This window comes from Coturnix japonica, chromosome 13 (assembly GCF_001577835.2).
Source record: "Coturnix japonica isolate 7356 chromosome 13, Coturnix japonica 2.1, whole genome shotgun sequence".
Classification (NCBI taxonomy): Eukaryota; Metazoa; Chordata; class Aves; order Galliformes; family Phasianidae; genus Coturnix; species Coturnix japonica.
This window is the reverse complement of record NC_029528.1, coordinates 417,820-441,610: the sequence shown is the minus strand read 5'-3', so window position 1 is coordinate 441,610 and position 23,791 is coordinate 417,820. Positions and strand designations below refer to the sequence as shown.

The 23,791-nt window shown below is 41.4% G+C and overlaps 1 protein-coding gene across 4 annotated transcripts; it reads left to right on the top strand.

The window, feature by feature from the left end:
* The first annotated feature begins 272 nt into the window (after positions 1-272).
* RBM27 (RNA binding motif protein 27) lies at positions 273-22,189 on the top strand. Of its 4 annotated transcripts, XM_015875508.2 has the most exons (22): positions 274-443; positions 2,868-2,986; positions 3,621-3,745; positions 5,548-5,654; positions 6,146-6,339; positions 7,125-7,382; positions 7,903-8,136; positions 9,418-9,552; positions 11,124-11,273; positions 12,782-12,929; positions 13,170-13,323; positions 14,354-14,617; positions 14,732-14,860; positions 15,726-15,848; positions 16,343-16,417; positions 16,526-16,690; positions 17,119-17,223; positions 17,331-17,522; positions 18,167-18,253; positions 18,700-18,810; positions 19,365-19,468; positions 20,769-22,189. In XM_015875508.2, the coding sequence occupies exons 1-21, from the start codon at positions 385-387 to the stop codon at positions 19,449-19,451; spliced, it is 3,021 nt and encodes a 1,006-aa protein (XP_015730994.1). In that variant the 5' UTR covers positions 274-384; the 3' UTR covers positions 19,452-19,468; positions 20,769-22,189. The 4 variants fall into 4 exon arrangements, with proteins under 4 accessions (XP_015730995.1, XP_015730994.1, XP_015730993.1 ...); XM_015875507.2 differs by having other exon boundaries at positions 19,365-22,189; XM_015875509.2 differs by lacking the exon at positions 18,167-18,253 and having other exon boundaries at positions 273-443; positions 19,365-22,189.
* The last annotated feature ends 1,602 nt before the right edge of the window (positions 22,190-23,791 follow it).

The following is a 23,791-nucleotide window of genomic DNA, read 5'->3' as shown; positions in this document are numbered from 1 at the left end:
CCACACCGCTCTGCCCGTCCCACGGCAGCCGGCTGTGCCCCCACAACGCTCCGCCTGGTGTATGAGTGACGGTGCGGTCCCCTTTAAGAGCCCCCCCCCCAACATGGCGTCCCGCGGTTCACGTGTGCGCTCGGCCCCGCCTGCCGGCGCCCCGCTGACCTTCGGGACGGACGCCCGGCTGTCGCTATTGGCTGCTCACGCGGCGACGCCGCCGTCCGATTGGCGCGTGGCTGCCGGGCCCCGCCCCCAATGCGCCCAGAGGGCTGCGCCGCGGCGGGCGGCACTTCCGGTAGTAGGCCTCGGCGGGGGGAGGGGACCGGGCAGCAACCGCCGCGGGCCGGGAGCGATGCGGGCAGAGCCGTAGGGCGGCGGAGCGGCGGCACCATGATCATCGACAACGTGGACGCGCTCAAGTCCTGGCTGGCCAAGCTGCTGGAGCCGATGTGAGCGCGGGCCGGTCCGGGGCGGCGTGGCGGGGCCGGGGCGGTTACTGCGTCCTCATGCCTGGGGGGAGCCAGGAGGGGAGGGCGCGGCCGTTTGCGGGGACGGGAGGAGGCGGAGGCGCGGGGCGCGGGGCCTGCCGTGCCTTGCCGTGCATTACCGTGCCTTGCCGTGCATTACCGTGCCTTGCCGTGCATTACCGTGCCTTGCCGTGCCTTGCCGTACATTGCCGTGCCTTGCCGTACCTTGCCCCGCCCCGCTGTGCCGGGGGGCGAGCGCAGCCTGGAGCCGCCGATCGCTGCCCGTGCTCTGGACAGTGCCCTGCGGACCGTGCGGAGGTCGAGGGATGTTGGTGCGGATCGGCCTTAGCGCAGAGCTGCCTGCACGCAGCGCGTAACAGCTTGTGCAGATGGCTGTGGGTTTACCGCTCTGTCGCACCTGTCCTGTTGCTTTATGGCTTTTATGTGACCACGAAGGGTCAGTATATGTGCGTCCAAAACTCAGCGTGGTTTGTTAGAAGTGCGGGCAAGAAGAAGCATGGAACACATCTCGGTGGTTTCTGCACTTACAGACACGTGTACTTTGCAACGGGAGAATCTGGAACTGAATCTCTGTGAGGCATTATCTTAAAGTGCCCAGAGCAAAGCAGCTCCTGCTCTCTCCCCACCCGTGTGTGCTATTTACACGTGTTGGTGCATATCTTCTGAGCAGTGTATCCCATGACAGGTAGCTTCTTTGCCAACTTGGTTTCTGTTGGAGTCTCTCTGATGGGTTCCCCAGGCTCTGTTCCCAGCACTGCCGTCCCTGTTCCCCTCCCCTCAGCTCCATGCGAATGTCTGGGAGAAGCAGAAGGGTCAGAGTGGTGGACTGTCATCTCCTTTAGTTAAAACATAGCACTTACAGTCAGTTCTATGTGGTCACTGCCACATAACACATTAAGTGCAGTTCATTTCTTGTTCTCGATGTGTGCATAAGAACTGAAATCTGTAAATTTGTGGTTTCTTTGTGGTTAATTGCTGCATTTTACGTGGTTTTAATTGGATCCTGGGAACAAGAAAACTAATGTGTAGCAGAACTGCATGACTGACAGCTCGTTAAGAAGTTTTAACCAGCTCTTGTCTACATGAGTTTGTGTGTTTGGTAATTTGTTGAGGTTTTTTTCATCAGATCATTTTGGAGCCTGCACACTTTGTGCTCATCCTTCACATTTCCATAGCTCATGTTCTTTTCTTAAAAAGCATGTTGAGATTCAAAGAGTTAAAGAACACTTTGAATCATCAGACTGCTTTGGGGTGCTGCCTGCTTTTAGATGCTTTACATCTGCATCTTAAAGAGAAGCAAAATGAGGAATTAGTGCTTAATCATTTTGCGCGGGAAAGTGGAACCCAAAGCAATATCCTATTTAAAGATTAGAGGCAGAGTGTCACTGCACAAAGTTGCCTATCTTTGGCTTTCATGAATCATAGAATCACCCAGGTTGGGAAAGACCTTGAAGATCATCAAGTCCAACCGCAGCCTAACCAGTACCCTAACTCTAAAAAACCTCCACTAAATCATATCCCTGAGCACCACATCCAAACGGCTCTTAAACACAACCAGGGATGGCGATTCAACCACTTCCCTGGGGAGCCTATTCCAGTACCTAACTACTCTTTCTGTAAAGAAGTTCTTCCTAGTATCCCACCTAAACTTACCCTGGCACAACTTGAGGCCATTTCCCCTCGTACTGTCACTTGTCACTAGTGAGAAGAGAAGCTAGATGAAGGTAGATGAGGGCTTAGGCAAGGAGCTTAATGATTCTGTGCTAATAATTACACCTTTTTTTTGCACTTTACCAGTGTTAAAGGATTAATGTGCAATTTGTGGGCATGGAAATCCTGGAAAGGAAAACCTCCATGTTACACACAGTAACTTAAGCTGTACAGAGTGTATCTTTAATATGTGCATATTTAATATGTACTTTTGGAATATCTTTTTCTGGGATATATGTTGTGTATATGTTAAATATTATGTGTACTTCAAAACTGCTTTAGTACTTTACAGCAATTATGCAGTGACTTTTCTTCTCATTCAGAAATTCTTGTATCGCTGTTCTTGGTGGTTGCAGTGCTTAGAGAAAGTTAAGAAAAATGTGCCCAGTTGCCCTGGAATGGGATCTTTGTAAAGGGGCTGAAAGGTATTATTCTGGAGCAGACCCAGAAAGCCTGGATGGGCTGACAGCTGAGGTGGGGAGAGGGTTGTCACAAGGCAATTAAAGTGTTCTACTGTAATTGACTAGGGAGGGAGGAAGAAGAATGTCAGTTCAGTCATCCTGGGGAGGTGAGCTGCATACTGGGAGTTCTGATGGTCCTTCTATAACAGTGAGCGTCCAACGTACAGTTTTGGTGTTTCTCAGCAGAATCAAGAATGGTTCTTTCTCTTCGTAGATGTGATGCAGACCCATCAGCCTTAGCCAACTATGTTGTGGCATTAGTTAAGAAAGACAAACCAGAGAAAGAGCTAAAAGCTTTCTGTGCTGATCAGCTGGACGTCTTTCTGCAAAAAGGTACCGTGAAACACATTTGGTTTGGGGTTTTTTGTTTTTAGCACAAGATCTGTTTTCTGTAGCCTGATGTTCATGGTGAGCAGGAGGAACTCCCCTCAGTTAAAAGCTTAACGCTTGAGTTTGTTTTAAAATGTCTGTCATACTGCTGGAAGTTGCTCTGTCAGAAATGTTTGATGACTTCTGAAAACCTGACCCATGTTGAGCTTCTGGAGAGCTCCTCAGGGCGCTTCGGTTCAAATTCAAGGTGTTAAAGGCAACTGCGAATCTTATTTGGTAGGCTAAGCATAAATGTTTTTCCTTGATCATAAGTTCTAATCACTTTTGCCTCATAGAACATTTTAAAGTTGTAAATGTAATTGAAAGAAAAGTCTATTTTTCTTTGTGATGCATTTGATGTTTTTTTTTGGTCTCTGAAAGCACAAGGTAAAACTCCACAAACATAATTCCATTTTTTTGAACTATTAATCATTATTGTGAGGTACTGCTACTATTGCTCTAAGCAGTCTATCAAGGGTTGGTTGGGTGTTTTTTTTTGTTTTTTATTTCCCCCCAAGGACTTTTCTGGTAAATCCATTCCAAACAGTGGACTTAAATCACTCTGTGATAAAATGTTTCTTGTTTTCTCTGTCCTCAGAAACTTCAGGTTTTGTAGATAAACTGTTTGAAAGTCTGTATACAAAGAGTTACCTTCCTTCTCATGAACCCACAAAAGTAGAAGCAAAGCCTGCAGGTCAGGAAAAAGAAGTCATCAAGGAAGAGGTAACCATATTCATTTTGTACCTGCCTCTAATTTTGAACATAGCCATACAATAACAACAGTTACGAGACAAAACGCAATAGCAAAATCCACTTTGCTCTGTTGGGAGTAGCAATCTTTACTATCTCTGTGTATCTGAAGGAAAATGAAAGATAATTCAGGTAAGAATATTTTAAAATCCCTTTGTGAAGTCTGCCTTTGATCTAGGTTAGTAGCATTCAGTTCTGTTGTCCCTGTATGAGCTGAGAATGATCAGAAAGGATTTCAGAGGTGAGGAAGAAGGGAGAATGTTCTATTCCTCACAGAATATAAAAAAAAAACAGAACAGGAAATTCTAGAAATTATTTTAACCGTATTCTGTAATACTTACAGTTAAATCTTCTATTGAAGATTAATTGCTGAAAAAAGTGAGGTAGCATTCACTTGCCAGCAGTTCTTGCTTTTGTCTTGTTTTTAATCTTTAATTACAGAATTGAAAGCGTTCAAGTTTTTGAGAAAGAATACTATTTTTATAAGTGTCCAAACCCCTTTCAATTTCAAATCATCCTCACTCATGTTTGATAGTTTTCTTTTTCCTATGCTGGTAGTATTGCAAGGGAAGAGCTTTGTGTCTATGTGTTTTTATAGCTTCCTAACGTATCACCTTTGAGTGAAGGCTGGGGAAAATTGCTGCAGAAATAAGTTTTCTTTATTTCAGCACAGTTTGCAAGATATTTTAGGCTACATGCCTGTTTGGTTTGCTATGGGAAAGATTCAAATAACGTCAAAGCAGATGTAATACGCTGGTTCTTTCCCTTCCATGGATACTTATGTCAGGAAGTGCTAAGAGCAAAAACTGTTGTTGTCTGTTAGAAATGTCCCTGAAGAAGTGTTGTTTGATACAAGGATTCTGAATTGGTATTCAGATTTATTCTTGCACTTGTGAGCCTAACATAAGTTGGAGGAAACACCTTGCTGGAATGAGTTGTTCTGTCTTCAGTGTTTGAACTGTTGGATGATTGTAACAAATAATTGATGATGAAATTGTTAGTCAACTAAAACAAAGTTGTATTATAATGTATTGTGGAAAGTAAATTGTTATTTGGAAGAAATGATTCATCAGTTAAATCATTTAAATCAAAGCTGCTGTTTGGTCTTTCCTGCCTTATGTCCTCGTCTTTTTGAGGATTAACTCCAGAATTGCACAACAATTTATTGTTGTAGCTTTGGTGATGGAAGGTTGTAATTTGGAACTACATTAAGCTTTCATAGTTTGCTGATCAGTTCTTCAAAAACTGACATAATTTCTTAGTTTTTAAAAAATATTCAGTTAATTTAAACAGCACTTTAATGGTGGGAGGGAAACTGTTTTGTTGAACTGGTTGGTTTTGATTGTAATCTTGTTTAGGTTGTGTTTCAGGAATGTGAAAGAAAAAAAAGAACTATATTGATGATGATAGTTTTATGTGGCAGGACACTCAGTAGCTATTGCAACTCAGGACCTTGATTTGTCATACAGCTCAGTGTATTGCATGATTCCTGCAAATGGAGGGCAGAAAATAAAATGAGTATGTAATCATACGTATGCCTCAGTTGGAAGGGACCATAGAAGAGGTCCTGCCATACCACTGTGTTTTCAAAGCAGCACTTCAAATTGGGCTGTCCTGAGCCCTGTCAAGGCAAATCTTGAGTATTTCTAACATCTCTTCCTAAATGATCCCAAGCAAGGATGAATTAATCGTCATTTAAGGCTGCCTTTCTGTATTGTTTTGATTTGAAAAAATCTCAGTTTAAAAGAAAAGTAACATTCACTCTTCTTTTGTAGTTGCCTATTAAACAGAATTTTCAAGAATCAGTTGAAGAAGAGCGGGATAGCAGGAAAAAGAAGCATTCTAGTCCACAGAGAAGCCGTACAGATTCCAGCGAACAAAGGCTAGTAGTTGAATCAAAGTGCTGATATCTTCTGTATTTCCCAGCAGTCTTTAACTGAGGGTTTCTACGTCTTAGCTAGGTTATAATATAGAACACTGATTTACTGCGCACTTTCCTCTGTCTGCATTATATTTCTATGCTGACTGCGTGTACGAGAACCCTACATTAGATTTTGATCTCCTTGGGGAAAAAAAAATGACAGTACTTTTCCGATGTTGATACCTAGGAATGTTGTCAGTTCCATTCTTTCCCTTGTTATACAAATGAAAGTAATCAGTGGTGGGGGTGATGTTCCTACTGCACTTCCCCTGTCTCTTCCACCAAGACACACACAAGCAACACACAGTCAACATCATTCCTAAAACTTCTTCTGATTTCTTCATCTATAACTTTCTCACATTTCTAGTTTTTGTTAGTCCTCCCTTAGTTGCTTTCTGTCCATGAATTAGTTTCTCTTTTCATAAATGTAGCCTACATTTGTGTTTTTCTAGAACCAGAGAGAAAAGGAGAGATGATGGGAAATGGAGGGACTATGACAGATACTATGACAGGAGTGACCTGTACAGAGACAAGTCCAGCTGGCGGCGAGGCAGGAGCAAAAGTCGGAGTAAAAGCAGAGGGTTGAGTCGAAGTCGGAGCCGCAGCAGGGGTAGAAGCAAAGACCATGATGCAAACAGAAGTGTTGGTGAGTATTCAAGGTGTTGCTTTAGGAAGACATCTAATGCCAGTGATGTGTGGGGACTCCTACATATTGTATAGTCTAGCAGGCTGTAGCGATCTGAGCAAATTTAGAGAACTTTGTGTTCCTGAAATCATTAAGATGCTGTTTGTCAGGGTACGATAATTAAAGGGATTGTTTTCTTCTTTGCTAACGTCTTAATTTATCCACAGGTGTATACCAGTGAATATCAGTAGCTGATATTTGTGTTCTCTATATACTAACAAAGCCACTGTTTTTTTAAAGATGCACTATTTTTTTGCAAAATAGTATTAAGTCTTTTTCACTTTGTTAGAGTGAAAAACATTTTTAGAGATGGTGGTTACCACACAATTCTTTATTGCTTTAGGGTTAATTCAGAAGTTTTAGAACTAAAACAGGAGGCACAGATTACAACTGTGTTGTGAGGCCACCTGATGGGTGGAGGTTTGCTGAGTTTATTCTCCCTTTCTACTTTAAAAGAGAAAGCCATAATCCAAGAAAGTCTAAGAAGTAAAAGAAAGAATGTTCATTTTGTAAAGAAACCACCTAATTTTCTGATATTTAAAACCTGCCTGCATTATGTTTAGTTGTTGGTCCATGGCCCAAACTAATGTCCTTCAAGAACAATTTAATGTTAAGAATGCTGAATATTTAAGCAAGTGTCTGTTGTTGTCTAGGGTTTTTATTTTTTTCCTCAAGGGCTCTGATATACAGAACAAATCACGAAGGCTTACCTGAATTGTTTTGATTTCATTTTGTTTTTTAACCAGAGCACCGTGAGAGATCAAAATTCAAGAGTGAACGAAATGATGTTGAAGGCACATATAATCCAGTTTCTGCATCTGCTAGTAACTCTACTGAACAGTATTCTGCTGCACAGTCTATTCCCAGTGCTGTTACTGTAATTGCACCTGCGCACCATCTTGAAAACACAACAGAGAGTTGGTCAAATTATTATAACAATCATAGCAATCCCAGTTCATTTGGCAGAAATCCTCCACCTAAGAGAAGGTGTCAAGATTATGATGGTAAGATACGTGTTTTCTAGTGCCTAATTTCCTACCTTGTTTTTATTCTACTGCAATTTTCTTTTATTTCCCAAGTATTCAAGTCAAAATGCAGAAGCCTTTAGAGTACCTCGTATGTGAAAATGCATGTATGTGTTAGCTGTGTTTAAATGGAGAACGAACTGATCTTGCTGGAAGCAGCTTACTTTTGATTTGGTAGTTGCTGACATACAGATGTTGATCACAGTTCTGTATATGCCTTGGCAAAAAATGCAGCAACTAGCAGTTCTGAAGAAGGTTTCACTGCATATGTTTAATGTGTAAGAGGTGATGCATCTTTTTTTTTCCACAGATTTTATGGTGCATAATGTATGCTTGTGTGCTTTTATGAAAGATTAATTTGAGTTGTTCTGAAAATTCATGTGGTAGTGCTATATCAGTTATTCTTCAGTACAAAATTCCAGCAAAATCTGGGATTATATTACTTTGGGTTTGTTTGGGTTTTTTTCCTGAAAAGGTAATTAATTTTCCTGTTTTGCAGAGCGAGGATTTTGTGTACTTGGTGATCTTTGTCAGTTTGATCATGGAAACGATCCTTTAGTAGTAGATGAAGTTTCCTTGCCAAGTATGATTCCTTTTCCTCCACCACCTCCTGGACTTCCACCCCCTCCTGGTATGCTTCTGCCTCCCATGCCGGGTCCAGCTCGCAGTTTGAGGATACCAGTTCCACAAGCTCATCCACAGGCACCGCCTCCTGTTGTACTTCCTGTACCAAGTAAGTTAAAGCACTTTTCGTTAATCTGCCTTACTGAGTTAAAGCTGCGTCTTCCTGAAAGGAAGGTACCTATGGTTGAAACAGTGAGTTGCAGTTTCTTTTCCAGCCATGTAGTAACCAAAAGATTGTCAAAATAATTTTGAAAACTCAGCTTGTAAAATATGACGTTTCTTATACTCCAGATTGAATTAAATGAATAGAACAGGTTGGGAAGGGAAAAATCTTTCAGATAATCTCATAACCCAAGTGTTGTTTGGATTGACAGCTTTTCTGTTTTCTGATGCAAATCTAATCTCCTGAAAGTTTGAAGAAATGTTGTTGGTACTATCTTGTATGCTGTTTCTTAGCAGCAGATGCCTGATAGACCCATGATCTGTTCAGCAGTGATCTCTGAGGCAGTCCAGCCTTTTCCTTTTTCTCGTTGTGTTTTATAATGTAAATTCTATGAAGAAAAATCTAAGAATATTGAAGGTGTGCTTACTGTCTTTTATTGCTCTCTAATCCAGTGACACAATACATGCTGTCATAGTCGTAGCAGCTATGAGATGAAAAATAATTTCTGTATCAGTTTAACAGTGAGCAATTAGTAGGTAGGCTTCTCAAAATCATATCCAAGTGGTTGTAGGAGGATTAATTATGAAATTAATCTTAGGAAATATGGTTGTTGTTTGTGGTAGTGTTATTTTAAAATGATGCTTCTGGTGAAATTATGTATGGCTGTAATTTTGTGGAAGGCTGCAATGGATCATTGTTAATTTTAGTATGTTGTACAGTATTATCTCAAGTGTCCTTCCTTGGCAATACAGTAAGTAGTGAGCACATGTGTGCTGCATACAGGGAGAAATAGCTAGACAAATTCCTTGCCTGTTACCACCTTTTGCCCTGTAGCTTTTGGTTTGGAACTGTAATTTTAAGCGGTTTAAATGTTGCTGGTATGATGTCTTGTTGTGAGCAAGCCTTGATTCTCCATGGCAAGGCTGAGGGAGGAGCTGCTTTAGCTAATGAAGTTCCACGGTAATAGAGCTCTGGGGAAGAAAAATGTACTTATTTAACTCTTAAGCTTACAGCTTGTTTGATTCTGGGATAGAGGAAAAGGTTGTTGTAATCAGTAACTTACCTAAGTGGGGCTTCTCATCTACCTTAAGTTTATTTCTGATGTGGTAGAGTTGTGATGATTGTTTACAAGGAATTAATTAATTGCACAGAATTGTTTCACGTTTTATCTGTGGTGTGTTAGTGATCTGATGTCATTGATGTTACTGATCTGCGATGTCATTGTAGGACCACCTTTAACTCAGTCTGGTCTGATAAATAACCGTGAGCAGCCTGGGACAAGTGCAGTGCCCAGCCTGGCGCCCGTAGGAGCACGGCTGCCTCCTCCCTTACCCCAGAACCTACTGTACACAGTATCAGAACGTAAGCAATTTTGTATTATTTTAAATCTGCTTGGCATTTAAATGTTAAATTTCTTCAGTTTGTGGGATTAGAAGTTATTACCTTTGTCTTCTTTCATGAAACACAAATCGAAAAAGAGTGGTGACTTCCCTTGTGGACAGCACATCATCCTGCTGTTGCTGTGAGTTATAGCAGCAGTGTTCTGTCACTGCCTGAGCAAAAGCTGTTTGTAGGGAGCTTTTTTTTTTTTTCCATCTCAGATTTTCCAACTAGTAAAACTGTAGGATAAGAAAGGGATCCCTTCATTTTCAAGCTGCTTAGTAGAACATCAGCATGGAAAAGATGCATCTGCTGATCTCTAATTACTGGGTAGCTTGGTCTTCATCTCTCCCTGTTCAGTTGCCTCCAAATGCTTTCAGACCACATTCCCTACATTCTTCCAGCTTCAGAGTTTGTTCCAAGGGCCATTTCTACGTGTTTTAACTAACAAAGTATCAGTGACTTCAGTTCCACTATGTAATTCTGTTCACCTAAACTTCTACAGAAGTTGGATCTCGTGTCCTGTTCTTGCACAGGTACACGTAAAACTGATTGTCCTCTTGCAATTGCATGAAGAATCTTAGAGGAGGTAGAACTTGTGATTGAGCTCACACAAGTTCAGTGAAAGTTCTTGGTGGTGCCTGAAGCTGTGCTGGCTGCAGACAGAACATCAGTGCTGACGTTCTGAGGCATCTGCTTTAAGTTGTAGTCTTTGTTGTCATTGTAGAATAAAGACGTCCAGAGTGTTTTGGATCCTCTGAATCTCTCTGTATTGGCATCCATTTCTGTTCCAGGTTCTGCTGTGTTTCTGTGGAGGTTTTTGATGGGTTTTATTAATTCAAGTTCTTGTATAGATGTTCCTTTTTTATTATTTGAATAGTGCATGCTCCTTAATGCACCGTGGGCTAGACGAAAAATGTGAGTCAGTTCTGTCGTCTTGTCTTCTCACAGTTATCCCTTGTAATTAGCATTGTGAGTACACCACTAGAGGTTGGTAGCTAATCTCACTCTTACATGACCCTTAGGTGAAGAGAATTAAGAAGGTAAGTTTTGGGCAAATTGCATCATTTTTCAGCTTGCTTTGATTGAAATAATTTAACTGCATTCTCCAAAAATCAGCTTCTGAAGTAATATTACCCGTTGGGTAGGACAGAATGAAAATCTCTTTGTATCTTAGGACAAGACGGAAGAATAAATACTCAACCTGATCTTTCCTTACTCCCTTTGCAGCAGTGACAGACTTGCTGAAGGTTGTGATAGAGGTACCACATTTCTTTTTCAGGCAGTTTGTCATCCATACTCAGTTATGGAGACTTACTTCTGACAGACAGTAGCAGTCATTAAAATAGGAGAATATTCCCAAATATACCTGAGTGTAAAGTTTAGTTAAGGACTTCTATAGCTATACATGTTGTCCGTATGACCGCTCTTCTCGCTTCATACAAAAACAACTTCTTATTCTTGGACATCTATGCATTGCCTTAAAGGAAGATTGGCCACTAGTCTTAATGATTTGAAAAACTCTTACATTTCTCTCCTCTGTTTTTTTATAGATACATATGAGCCAGATGGCTATAACCCTGAAGCTCCTAGTATTACCAGTGCTGGTAGATCTCAGTATCGGCAGTTCTTTACAAGAGCACAAACACAGCGTCCAAATCTAATTGGCTTAACATCTGGGGAGATGGATACAAATCCAAGAGGTAGGAAGGCTTTCTGGTTTTGTCTGAGAACGTTTATTTTTCCATTTTCCAGGCTGAAAGCAGTGTTTTATTTCACACTGATCTTGTATTTCACAGCAGTTTTCAGGTATCTGAAAATCTCTGACATCTCTACTTCCTTTTTTTTTCTTTTTATAATTTTTAATGTTAATCTACATGTCAAACCACCCTTAGTGATTAAAAATCACCACTTGCTTGGGAATGTTAGAAGGGTTGTTTTTTGTTGTTGTTTTTTTTTTAAATTATTATTGGTTGGGTGGGTGGGTTTTTATTTATCTTTAGCCTACAAAGGTACTTTCTGAGTATTGGGTGCTGCTAGAAAGAGGAAAACAAATGGTGCAGGAAAGTGGCTTTAAACAGGAGTTTGAAGCTGGATTTTATTTGCCAAGGACATGTTTAAGAGCCTTGGCTGTTCTGGTGGTCATGGTGTGGGGTACTGTTGTGGCATGTGCTTGTATTTGATGGTCTGACTTCTTTTCAACCTGGTGGTGTATTTAAAATGATTGTTGCAGACAGCATTCTAGTTCTCCTAGCTCATGGAAATCCCAGTCTACAGAAACTGGATGAGTGTAGATGTAGTATCTTAATGGTGACATGTTCTCTCTCCTGAAAGAAATTTTGTACAAGTTAAAGGTCTTGAAAGAAATCTTTGTGTTTTCAGCATAGTTGTCTTTTTCCCTCCTCCTTTCTCCTCACGATCTCTATCTCTAAGAAAAAAAATTGTTGTATTTCAGTATTTGCTGTTACACTTTCGTGTTTCTCACTTACCAGACAAGAAAGGCTTGCTTTGTTTGATTTGTTGGGGTTGGTTTGGTTTGGTTTCTTTGCAGGGATTCACCCTGTAAAGAATATTAAGTATTATTGCAGAAATCATTGTTGCTATTTCCATCTTAATGAATTTCATAAAATCACGATTGGGTCCATAGTGCTGGTTCTGCCTAAGAACCCATTCCAGTTGTAGGGAATTGTAAATCATGGTGGTGGCTTTTCAGACCAATTGTTTTGTTGCCTTGTCAAATCTGTGAAAGGTTTTCTCCAAGATCATCCCCTCATGTAAGAATGAAGCTGTAGGCCTGAAAGTGTCATGACATTTTTTTCATCGGAGAAATCAGCAGAGCTCTGGCACATGTAAAAGCAGTAAGAAATTTATTTACATCTCACGCTTCTCTTTAAGAGTTGAGTATTTGGCATATGGCCATCGCATAATTTTCAAGCCCAAAACTTCATTTCTTCAAGCTGTTTCTGGTCTTGTAGGTCAAAAGTCTCATCTCTGCTGGCACTACTATATGCTTGTATTTCTCAAATGGATTAGTTAGGCCAGAAAGTGATCTCTGAAGTAACTTGGTAAGCAGAACTGACTGACTGAATAATGTTTTTTGTTTGTTTGTTTTATGTTTTTAAACTCAATCCTATTTTGATGTTTAAATGAGAGCTTTTTCAGTGTTGTCATTGATGTGTTAAATAACAGAGGCCTTTTTTCTTTCTTCCAGCTGCCAATATTATCATTCAGACTGAACCTCCCATTCCCATTACAAATAATAGCAGCAATGTAACTAGAGTTGTACTTGAACCAGACAGCAGAAAAAGGTCTCCAAGTAGTTTGGAATGTCCACCGTTGAAGAAACCATGGCTGGGAAAGTAAGAATTAACAACTGCATCTGGCTAACTTGAGTGCGCTCAATTGCTATAAATGCTGTAAAAACAGTAATTATTAGCCTCTGTGATTTGAGATGTCTGAGTCAGAAAATGTGTCAGTATAATCAGAGACTAAATATTGGGGAGGTTGTTGTTTCTAATCTCTGGTGAAAATTGAAGTATGCATTAACTTGCTACCTTACTTAGGTCTCTAAATGACTCTTTTGCATTTGTTTTCTCCAGGCAAGCAAATAATAACCAGAATAAGCCAGGTTTTCTGAAAAAGAATCAGTACACTAACACGAAATTAGAAGTTCGAAAAATTCCACCAGAATTGAACAATATTACACAACTCAATGAGCACTTCAGCAAGTTTGGAACTATTGTAAACATTCAGGTAAAAAGCAAACAAACAAACAAACAAAACCTCCTCAGTTTTATGTCTGTATGTGGATATTTTCCCCCGGAGCCTTCTGGGTTACTGCGGCTAAACATTGTTCCTGAGGACTCATAGAAGCAGCAGCAAGCAGGAAGAGCAGGACACCAAATTCAGAAAAGCCTTTTCTTGGCCCATTGTGCTTCTGTGAGCTCTTGCTAGATTGAAAGGCTTGCAGATTTAGCAGTATCTAAACCATCTCAAGTTTTTGAGTAGCTTGCATATACATTTTGTAAAGGATCTTCTAGATTGAGTTTGGATGTTTGGAAAATTTTATTCAGAAGAGTGGTGAGGTGCTGGAACAGGCTGCCCTGGGAGGTGGTGGAGCCACTGTCCCTCGAGGTGTTCAATAAATGTCTGGATGTTTACTTGGGGACATGGTTTAGTGGGGTAATACTGGTGATAGGTCGATGCTTGGACTAAGTGAGCTTGGAGATCTTCTCCAACCTTGGTAATTCTGTGATTCTATAAAACTCTGTTTTGTATGGAAGTCCTGAATTATTACTTAGGATTTCGGCCAAGATGCTACGGGTGTTACCACACTGCATTCTAGAAGTAGCTCCAGTTCAGTGGTGTCCCTTGGAAAAGCACTATGTAAGCAAAACACAGGTAGCTACGTAGTTAGAGTACTGCTTTATTTTTACAGAAAGCAGCGACTTCCTTCATCCTCAGTTCAAGTTCTAAATGAAGACAAGAGGCAAGCCTCTATATTTTTTTTGAGTTCACAATTTTATGCCTTAGCCCAAAAGATGCTTTGGTTCTTTCTGAACCTTGATAATGTGTTCTAAAAAGCTTGCTACCTCAGTCACATTGTACTGAGTATGTTTTCATTCGTGTGATGATTAATTTTTAGAAAAAAATACTTTTGTATGAATGTTAGATAAGGTTTCTTTGGGGATATGGTTATTGCAGACTACTTGTAGCTCAGTTTCCTACTGATTGATGTATTTTCTTCCTTAAGAAAAGGATTCTCATGAACTCTTTCTTTTAGGTTGCTTTCCAGAATGATCCTGAAGCTGCTCTAATTCAGTACTTAACTAATGACGAGGCTAGGAAGGCAATTTCAAGCACAGAGGCAGTTTTAAACAATCGGTTTATAAGGGTGCACTGGCACAGGGAAAGTGAACAGCAACCCCCACTGCTGCAGCAACAACAGCAGCAGTCACCCTCACAGCCTCTTCATCACCAACTTCACCTTCAGCAGCAAGCCCTGACCCCAGCTCCCGCTGTGACAATGCATAGTAATATGTCCAAGGTACAGTACAACAACCTTCAGAGTACCATAGCTTCTCAGTCTCCCTAAGTGAGAGATGATTTTAAAATTCAGCATATATGATCTTTCATTTTTTAAATATCTTTTTATATGTAGGCACTGAATAAGCCGCTGGCATCTGGTGCCTATGTCCTTAATAAGGTCCCGGTGAAACGTCGCCTTGGAGCAGCAGGTGGAAACCAGTCTGATCTAAGTCAGACTGGGGCTGTAGTAGAGGACTCTCAGGTATGATTATGAAAACTGACCGTCTTCAATGCTTTCACTTACAGCTGTGATCTGTTAGCTTAGGGAACAGATCTAGCACATGGAACAGAATTAGCAGTTCCTCAGTTGGTTGTTCCTTTTGTCACTGATGTTCTGTGACGTGATTGTTTCCTTCTTTCAGTTTTCGTTAGCTGCTTTATATAAACCAGGGAGAATGATTTCAGATGCAGTGTCACCATTTTAAGTAGCATAAGATATTTTTGATACTGCGTCATTCTAAACAAATTTAAAAGCTTACGTGTGCTGTCACCTTTCTGTTGACTGATCTAATTGCTTTTCCCAGTGATTTCAGAGTTGACGCTTTGCTTCTACACTGGTACTGGAAACTTACAGAAAACTTCTGCAAAGAGTTTGGGCTGGTACAGTTTAATTAGCACTGATGTCATAAAGCAGCACATGTTCTTGGTCACAAGGAAGTTATTTCTTGTAAGAAAGGAGGCATGCAAGTGACAGCTGATGCCTTATTTCTTTTCTAAATGCTTGATCAAAAAGTGTGATGTTAGGTTATGCTACCAAGCTCAGCACAGTTCTGATACAAAAGATAAGTGTTAGCAGCGTTCCTCGTGGATATCAGGATTGAGAGGGAGTTTTTTAATGAAGACCTAAAGGAATTTTTGCAGAAAGTGTTTTAATGATCATTTATGCTGATAGCTCCCAAGTGGGTTGATTGTTAGACTAATGTCGTTCTGTGTGTTCTGATTGCATTGCTGTATTTTTCTCTTTTCTTAATTCTGGAAGCATAAGCTTGTTTCACAGAATATGTTTATTTAAAATGACTGATTTTAACCTATTACGTATTTTTGTGTATGCATTTTTACTGTTTCAGACATTTCCTACTTCTACAAGCCACTCAAAAATGGTTTATAGCTCTTCAAACTTGAAGGCTGCTATGAAGCCTGGTGCAGGATCTAAACCTCATGACATACAAGAAGCTCTTAAGAAAAAGCAGGTACTGTACTATCCATTGGTTGATGAGCAGTGCAGTGATCAAAGTACTTTACAAAGAAAGAACTGGTAGGCAATTTAAAACTCAGATGTTACCGTGTAGCTTTCTGCACACAATCAATATAAGCCTTATCACTATGGCACTATCTTGGTAATGCACATTGAGGGCTTTTTTCTTTTTTCTGAGGGGATGGAGTTCTGGTGGCATTTCTCTGATTTTAATTTCTGCAAACACGAGGAACTTCAATGACAGCATAGGAAATGCTTCTTCAAGGGGTGTTTGGAGGTGGAAAAAAGTTAGCAGGGTACTTCACTGCAGTCAATTGGCGAGATGTCATTGTTATTTTCCAGACCAGATATATTTAATACTTCTGCGGTTTGCAGACTCGTACTTTTTATTATGGCCATCACTTCTGTAGCTTGAAAAAGAAAACGTGACATTCAAGTACGTGAAATGCTGGACTACTTTTTCTGATTGGAAGAGTTTTATTCTCTTAGGAGGCAATGAAACTCCAACAAGACATGAGGAAAAAGAAGCAGGAGATGTTGGAAAAGCAAATCGAATGCCAGAAGGTAAGACTGGACTGACTCCCATTAAGTGCATTCTGGTTTTGTAGGTATCTGTTCATTCAGCATTGTTCTTGCTGGAATTTATGTTGCTGCTCTTTTTTTAATATACAGATGTTGATATCCAAGCTGGAGAAAAACAAGGCCATGAAACCAGAAGAGAGAGCAGAAATAATGAAGACGTTGAAAGAGCTAGCAGGAAAAATATCTCAATTAAAAGATGAGTTAAAAACTTCATCTACAGCCTCAACGCCATCAAAATTAAAGTCCAAGACAGAGGTATGGATTGTGCAAGACACTTGTACATCTGTCTTCTGTAACTGTTTCTAATGATGCGTCCTAAAAATGTGACCATGTTAGATCACTAACCTTGCCAGCAGTATTTTGAATTTGACTGGTAACTATGGAGAAGCAGGCTATGGTTCTAACTATCTTGGGTGAGCTAGTTAATTACAGCTCATTCAAGCTTGTTCCAGTTCTAAAGCGTAGAACTCCAGGTCCTTCCAAAAATGAGGCTGGGGAAGAGTCATGGATGCAAACAAAAGCATAATGAACTGAATTTAGAGGGAAGTATGGCTGTTGTGTACTGATCTGCTTATATCAGTTACATAAGTTTACCACTAAAGAAGCGGAGTAAAACATTAAAAGTGTGCATTAATGTCCTGCTTTCCGCTTCCATTTTCACTTTCTGTACCTTTTCCTCTAAGGCACAAAAGGAACTTCTGGATGCAGAACTAGACTTCCACAAAAGACTCTCTTCTGGAGAAGACACAACTGAACTGCGGAAAAAGCTAAATCAGCTACAAGTAGAGGTTAGTATGTAAGGATTTATGCTTTTAATGTGTTTTATATATACAAGTTTTAAATCTTTTCAAACCTTTACACTTTATTTGCCTTTTTTTCCCCTCTTTTCTAACAGGCTGCCCGTTTAGGCATTTTGCCTGCTGGCCGAGGAAAGACGGTTCCAGCCCAAGGGAGAGGACGAGGACGGGGTCGTGGTGGGAGAGGAAGGGGAATGTTAAATCATATGGTGGTAGACCATCGTCCCAAAGCACTAACAGTTGGAGGATTCATTGAAGAGGAAAAAGATGAGTTGCTGCAGCACTTCTCTGTAAGTATTAGGTCACATTAGAAAGAGAAACTGAAGCTGACTGTTAGGGCTGCACTTTCAATCTCAGATGAAGTGGGTATCTGATGCCTTAGGTGTGTGCTTGCGAAGAGAGGCAAGCTAAGAACTCTGTAAGCAACTGTTTATTTTCCAAGGTCTTGGAGGTAAATAAAAGTCTTTCTTTCTGTAGTACAAACAAATTCATCCTGAATTCGTAGAACAATCTGTGGACAAACAATTTCAGGAGTGTAAATACAATGCCTTTTATAGCTGCTTTACATTAGCTGCCTAGTGCATTATTTTAATAGGAAAAGCCAAATGGCTTAGCAAGTCTATTGTAGGGTAGTATTGAAGGGCAGAATAGAAAGTGAAACAGTGAATTACTTGGTTTTACTTCAGTTATACACTTGTTTCCTTTTCTCCTGGAAAATTAAGTTCCATTTATTAGAATGTGAATAAATCTGAGCTTTTGAGCTGCAGTGTTGCTGTCTAATGCAGTTCAGATTTCTCTCTCTCTCAATTCTGTCCAAAAACTAACAAGGTTTTGGTACTGTTGTGGTACAAAACAATTCAATTGTAGCACACGATGAACACGTCTCTGGAGGAGAGCATTAACTGTTATTCCTCATCGACTTTTCTTCTTATAGAAATTTGGAGATATTGAGGATCTCCAAGAAGAAGATTCCCCACTAAGTGTTGTTCTAACTTTTAAATCTCGCTCTGAAGCTGAGAATGTAAGTGAAATGATGGATTTGTTTTTCCCTGGCTCCAGAATAAGTGTTTTTAACTGCCTGTGTTTGCCTTTAAACTTTAGCAGGTTTGGATCCCACTCATTTGAGCTCGATAGTGCAAATATCTGTTGCTTCTGCATATAGTATTACTAAAGGGGGGAATACCTCATATATTAACGTGGGTTTTCTGCTGATACGGATTTGATGTCACAATCACTTTAGAGCTGTGTGAATGTTTTTAGGTTGATAGTACGTGGGCGTTATATTTAGTAGATTGAGGCTGAAGTGAAGTTGCTCTTGAAGGCTGAAGAAGGTGATGTATGTTTGAGATACTCAGATACAGATCTGCAGTGATTAGTGCTCGCTGGGCTTAGCTCATAATTGGTGATCTGAAAAAATCTTCATTTGATTTTCCTTTTAAAAACATGTTCATTTAAAATACAATCCAGGCTGCTAACCAGGGATCCAAATTCAAAGACCGAAGGCTACAGATATCATGGTACAAACCTAAGGTACCCTCTGTGTCCACAGAAGTTGAGGAAGAGGAATCTAAGGAAGAGGTAAGAAAATGTGTGGGTAAAGTAGTAATTCCTTTAGCATGAGAGCTCCTTTAGAATGCTGCTTTCTGTTTGCAGAATAAATTTCATTGAATATGTTTCTGCAAACCAGAAACCCCTGGTTTTCATCAGTCCAGTGTGATTTCCATATTAAAAAAAGAAAAGGAAAAAACTCCACTGAAAACTTGCATTTGCAAACTGCTAAGATAAACCTCACATTCTTACATATACAGAGGCTGTCCATCTTTTTATTACTTGGTGTTAATCCTCCACTGAAGGATAAGTTATGTATATTCTTAGATTGCAATTATGAACACTTAAAGGCTTCTAAGGGGTTTCCTGTTATTTAACAGACTTGTTTTGGAGAGGGTGGGTGGTTGTTCATTCCTGCTTCCTGTGAAGTCTGGCTTCTTTCCCTTTCTCGATGCCAGCATCCACCACTCTTCCCTTAAAGCTTGTGGGATGTAATGCGGTGTGGCTGATGCTGTGTTGTATGACAAGATCCTGTGTTACTGCATGGAACTTACAGTCTCAAACCATGTTTATTCTTCATCCAGGAGACTGAAACCTCAGATTTGTTTTTGCACGAAGATGATGATGATGAGGATGAAGATGAGGATGAATCCCGTTCTTGGAGAAGATGAAACTTGACTTTGGAAATGTATAACTTTAGGAATATAGTTCAAGCTCTATCTTTTAGGCGTTTATTTAAGAAAGTTGATGAGCCAAAAAAAATGCTTTACTTTCTTTTCAAACCACAAGATTTAAAGTGAGCGAAGTTTGTTATAAAAACATTTCAGATGTAGAGCTGTGATGCCAACCTAGCCAAAGGCCCAGTAACTTTTTATAGAAGTATCAAGCTCACCGGATGGTGATTCTTTTCTATTTAAGAAGGATAAAAAAAAAGAGAGAAAGAAAACAAATATTATTAGTATTTTCTTGTCCTCTTTTTGTGTCACCCTCTATTACTTTGTTTTGGGTTTTTTATAATGTGATTGATTTGTTAGCTTATAATTGAAAAGGTGTTCCAGGTTTTATTTAGCAATATTCCAGGCTCGGGGGAAAGACACAAACTGTCATTAAATGTTATGAAAGAAAAAAATGCCTCATTTACTAATTGAAGAAAGGTAGCATTTTATTCATATGCAATCACTTACTGTAGAGGTTACTAGAGGCTGAGTTCATCAGACATTTAAGGATGTTTGAAAGCCACACGGTTTCTATATGTGCTTTGTGAGAGGGGATGGCACAAGTAATCCAACAGGGTATGACTGTAACACTGTCCAGTTCACTCTGTTCTTCAAATCCTGCTTCACAAAAGCACAGCAGTGACACAGGTTTGAGCTCAGTGTCTACTCACCAATGATCTCCATCTGTAGTTCAGCACAAGGCTCCAGTTTCAGCCAGGCTGTTCGTTTGCTGTGTTTCCGTGTCTGTGAGCTTGAATAGAGAATGAGTTTCATATTTTCCCCAGAAAGAAAGAAATGGGCACCTGCTCGCAGCGCTTCAAAGCTCTTCTTCCCCTCAGAGTTCTGTTTATATTTGAGCCAAATCTGTGAGGTGTTGGGAGCAAAATGCTCCTGTCCCACAGCAGGTGGGCGGATGCTGCAGGTCGCAGTGGAGCAGTGCAGGCGTTCCCTGGTATGGAGCTGTGTTCATTTGTCTTCAGTTCTGTTTGGCCACCTTTCAGATGAGCACAGCTCCATCCTCAGCTGCCATACTGCTGTACCGTTACAAACACACCCACAGATGGTGTATAGTGGTAGAACTGAGGACAAGCTCATATTCTGAAGCCACGTCTCTTAACTGCTGCATGGCTTTTGTGGCTCACCACCATCAGTGCCACTGAATAAGCTTTTCCTTGGCCGTGCATTTGAGCAGTGCCCTTCTCAGTACACTCTGGTGTACTTTTCTATACAAAATAAACTGAACGTCAGTGAAAAATGCTCTCCTCTTTTTAGTTTACCAGAGTATTTGCCAGCAAGTTCCCGACTGAAGAGAATTTAGAGACCCCCCAGTGGCTGTGGCTCTGAACTTGGTAACACAGCTGAGCACGTTGTGTTTGCTGCTCCCTGACCGCGTTCCCCTTTTGCTGTGGTGGTGCTTTGGAAGTCCACGCGGTGTCATCTTCACTTTCCTCATCAGCTGAAGGGAATTCTGCCTTTCAGTGGCTCCTCCTCTTCATGTTAAACCCTCTGTGTGTAATTTTGACATTCTCATTAGCGTGGAGGTGAAACTGCATATGCAGAGAAATGAGGGAAAACATACCCTAGGTATTCCCAGTGTCTTTCCTCCCATCATCTCCGATGTTGTTCTTATTGTCTGCAGCTCGGTTGGTGTCTGTGTTGAACTATCCATTGCAGCAGCCGTGTTTGAGTCCTGACAGTGAAAAGTGATAGAGGGAACAAAGGATTTATATATTTTTTTGTACAGAGTTTTTTCTTAGAACTGTATAATTTTGTAAATATTTCGCTTTTTTTTTGTGTACTAAATCTACCAGCGTATAGATTTCAATAAGAACTGTTGTATTTTTGTATTTGGAAAATGAAAAACTACAGTGAATGAATGAAGCTGTAAGAAAAACTGCAGTAGCCTTTGACACGGAACGGGATTCCTTTTCATATGGTTGGGCTGTGGCAGGAGGTGAGCGGTGGCTCCATGTGTTGGGTTTCATAGAGCTTCACACGACTGCTTTGCTTTTCTTAGGGCTTTCCTTTGCAGTGACGTCCCAAACGTGATGTCTGAGTGCTGAGGCGAGAGAATGAGTTGTGCATCTGAGCCCAGTTGTGCATTGAGAGAGCGCTGTTACCTCCTTGGCAGCGCGAGTGATGGGCAGCGATCCCAGTTGTGTTTCAGGAGTAGGAGGGATGTTCCAAAGTGACCTTCCATGGGTCTCCCTGTAACTTGGGAGCCTGCAGGTGATACAGAACTGCTCTGGTTTGGTTGTTGGGTGACATGGCAGCACTGTTTGCTTTATTTGGTGGTGCTGTTTCAGAGGGTCCGTGGGGCAGCAGCGCAGCCTGTGTGTGCAGGAGGTGTTTGGTCTGAGCGTGAGCTGTGTGTGATGGGGGCAGGGAGGGCTGCACTGGGAGCTGGAAGGTTAGCGTGGAAACCGCGGCCTGCTTGTGTGAGAGTGCGCCTCTCCTCCATAACAAAATCATGTGAAAAGGAATGAAGTTCCCTTGGTGTATAGTAAACCTGTACCATAGTTTTTACAAAATTGTGAACTTGTGTAATAGTGTAATAGGAGATATTGTTGGATTTCTAACTGTTTATACATTTAAATTCATATATGTAATGTTTGTTTTATTGATTACAATCTGAATTTCTAAGATGCATGTTGACCTTTTTGCAATAAAGATCTGCTACGGGAATGGTTCCAGATGGACAAAAGGAGAGGAAAAGTAATTGAAATAAATTGGACAGCAGAACCATTCAAAAAAAAAAAACAAAAAACCCAAACCAGTGATCACAAAAAGAGCATCATCACTTTGGGACATGGCTGGGGAGGGATGTGGGGCCAAGTAGGGTGAGCACAGTGAGCTGCTGTGTTGTGCAGTGCTGGATGCAGGCGCAATGGCAGCATGGCTGGGCTCCTACTATGGGACACTGCTACAAGGGTCCTTCAGTGCTGGGCTGGGTGAGCTGGCAGCTGAGCCCCCTTACTGCCTGTGCTGTGGGGCAGTGCAGTGTGGGGCAGCTCACAGTCGCAGAGTGCTCCTGAGGTGAGCACAGCATCTGCCGGCAGCGTGCAGCTCCTCTGCTCTGATTTATTTAAGTGCTGCTGAATTATGCATCCCTGGCACTTTAGTAATTCATGTGAAAACTATTTAGAGTCGACTCAATATAATGTACCTCTGCGCAGTCTCTGGTGGCTGAAGATATGTCAAACAACAACTTCATCCACTCTTCGTTTCTGCTTTTGAGTGTGACTTTGGGTTATCTGTAGGTCAAAGCAAAGCAAGGAGGAATTCTCTGAGCGGTGAATTCCCAACTCCCGATTCCAAATTATATATATATATTATATATATATATAATAATCTCATGAAAGATGAGCCTAATTCTGACCAGAATCAGCTGCAGCTGGGAGCACCACTGTGTCTGTAAGGAGGTGCCTGGGGCTGCAGCTGTTTGCTCTGCTGGGGCGGGAGGGCAGGGAGGCCAGCACAGGGCTGTGGGGCTGCTGTGGGGCTCTGGGTGGTGCACCTGAGGTCACCCTCCCCTAACAGTAAACTACTGTGGGTGTGGGGGGATTTGCACAGCAAAGTCTTGAGGAGCTCCAAGAACCTCCAGGGGTTTCTGCAATTGTTCTTAACCATGAACTTTTTGCTGCTTTGAAAACACCCATCGAGCTTCCTGAGGGGGGCATTTGCCCCTTGGTGTAAGGTGGCTCAGCGACTCAAGATGCGCTTTGTCTGAGCACAGCAGCGCTGCTCAGTATCTGACAGGTGAGGAACCGAGCAAGAAGCAGGGAGGTGTCAGAGCTGCTGAAAGCAGAGCAGCCCTGCAGCGCCCAGCACTGCGGCGCTGACATAGCCCTGTGCAGTGTGAGTGACCGCCCCGGGTGACTTCTCTAATTAAAAGCCCAGGAAATGTAAATGCGGGAGCGATGAGTTTAATGTTCGGTGACAGGATCCTCCCCCACCCCCCTGCGATTGTTACATTTTAATTTCAAATTTTAATGAAGATTTCAGGGAGCATTAACGTAAAAAGAATGTGAAAGCAGAGCGGGGCTGAATAATTTCATAGAGCTATGGGGCACAGCCCCCCCCTCCCCAGTCCCTTCCCCTCTGCGCTGTGATTCTCAGCCCGTGGGCACCGCAGCCCCCGAGGGGAGGACTCAGCAAACATCCCCTCCCTGGCACAATGTGCATCCCCCGGGGGGGTCTCAGTGCACCCTGTGCAGCCAGAATGGCTGCAGAGCAATTCTCAAAGCACACGTGATGGAAAACTGTTACAGCAGGAAAGGTTCTGGGTTTGGTGT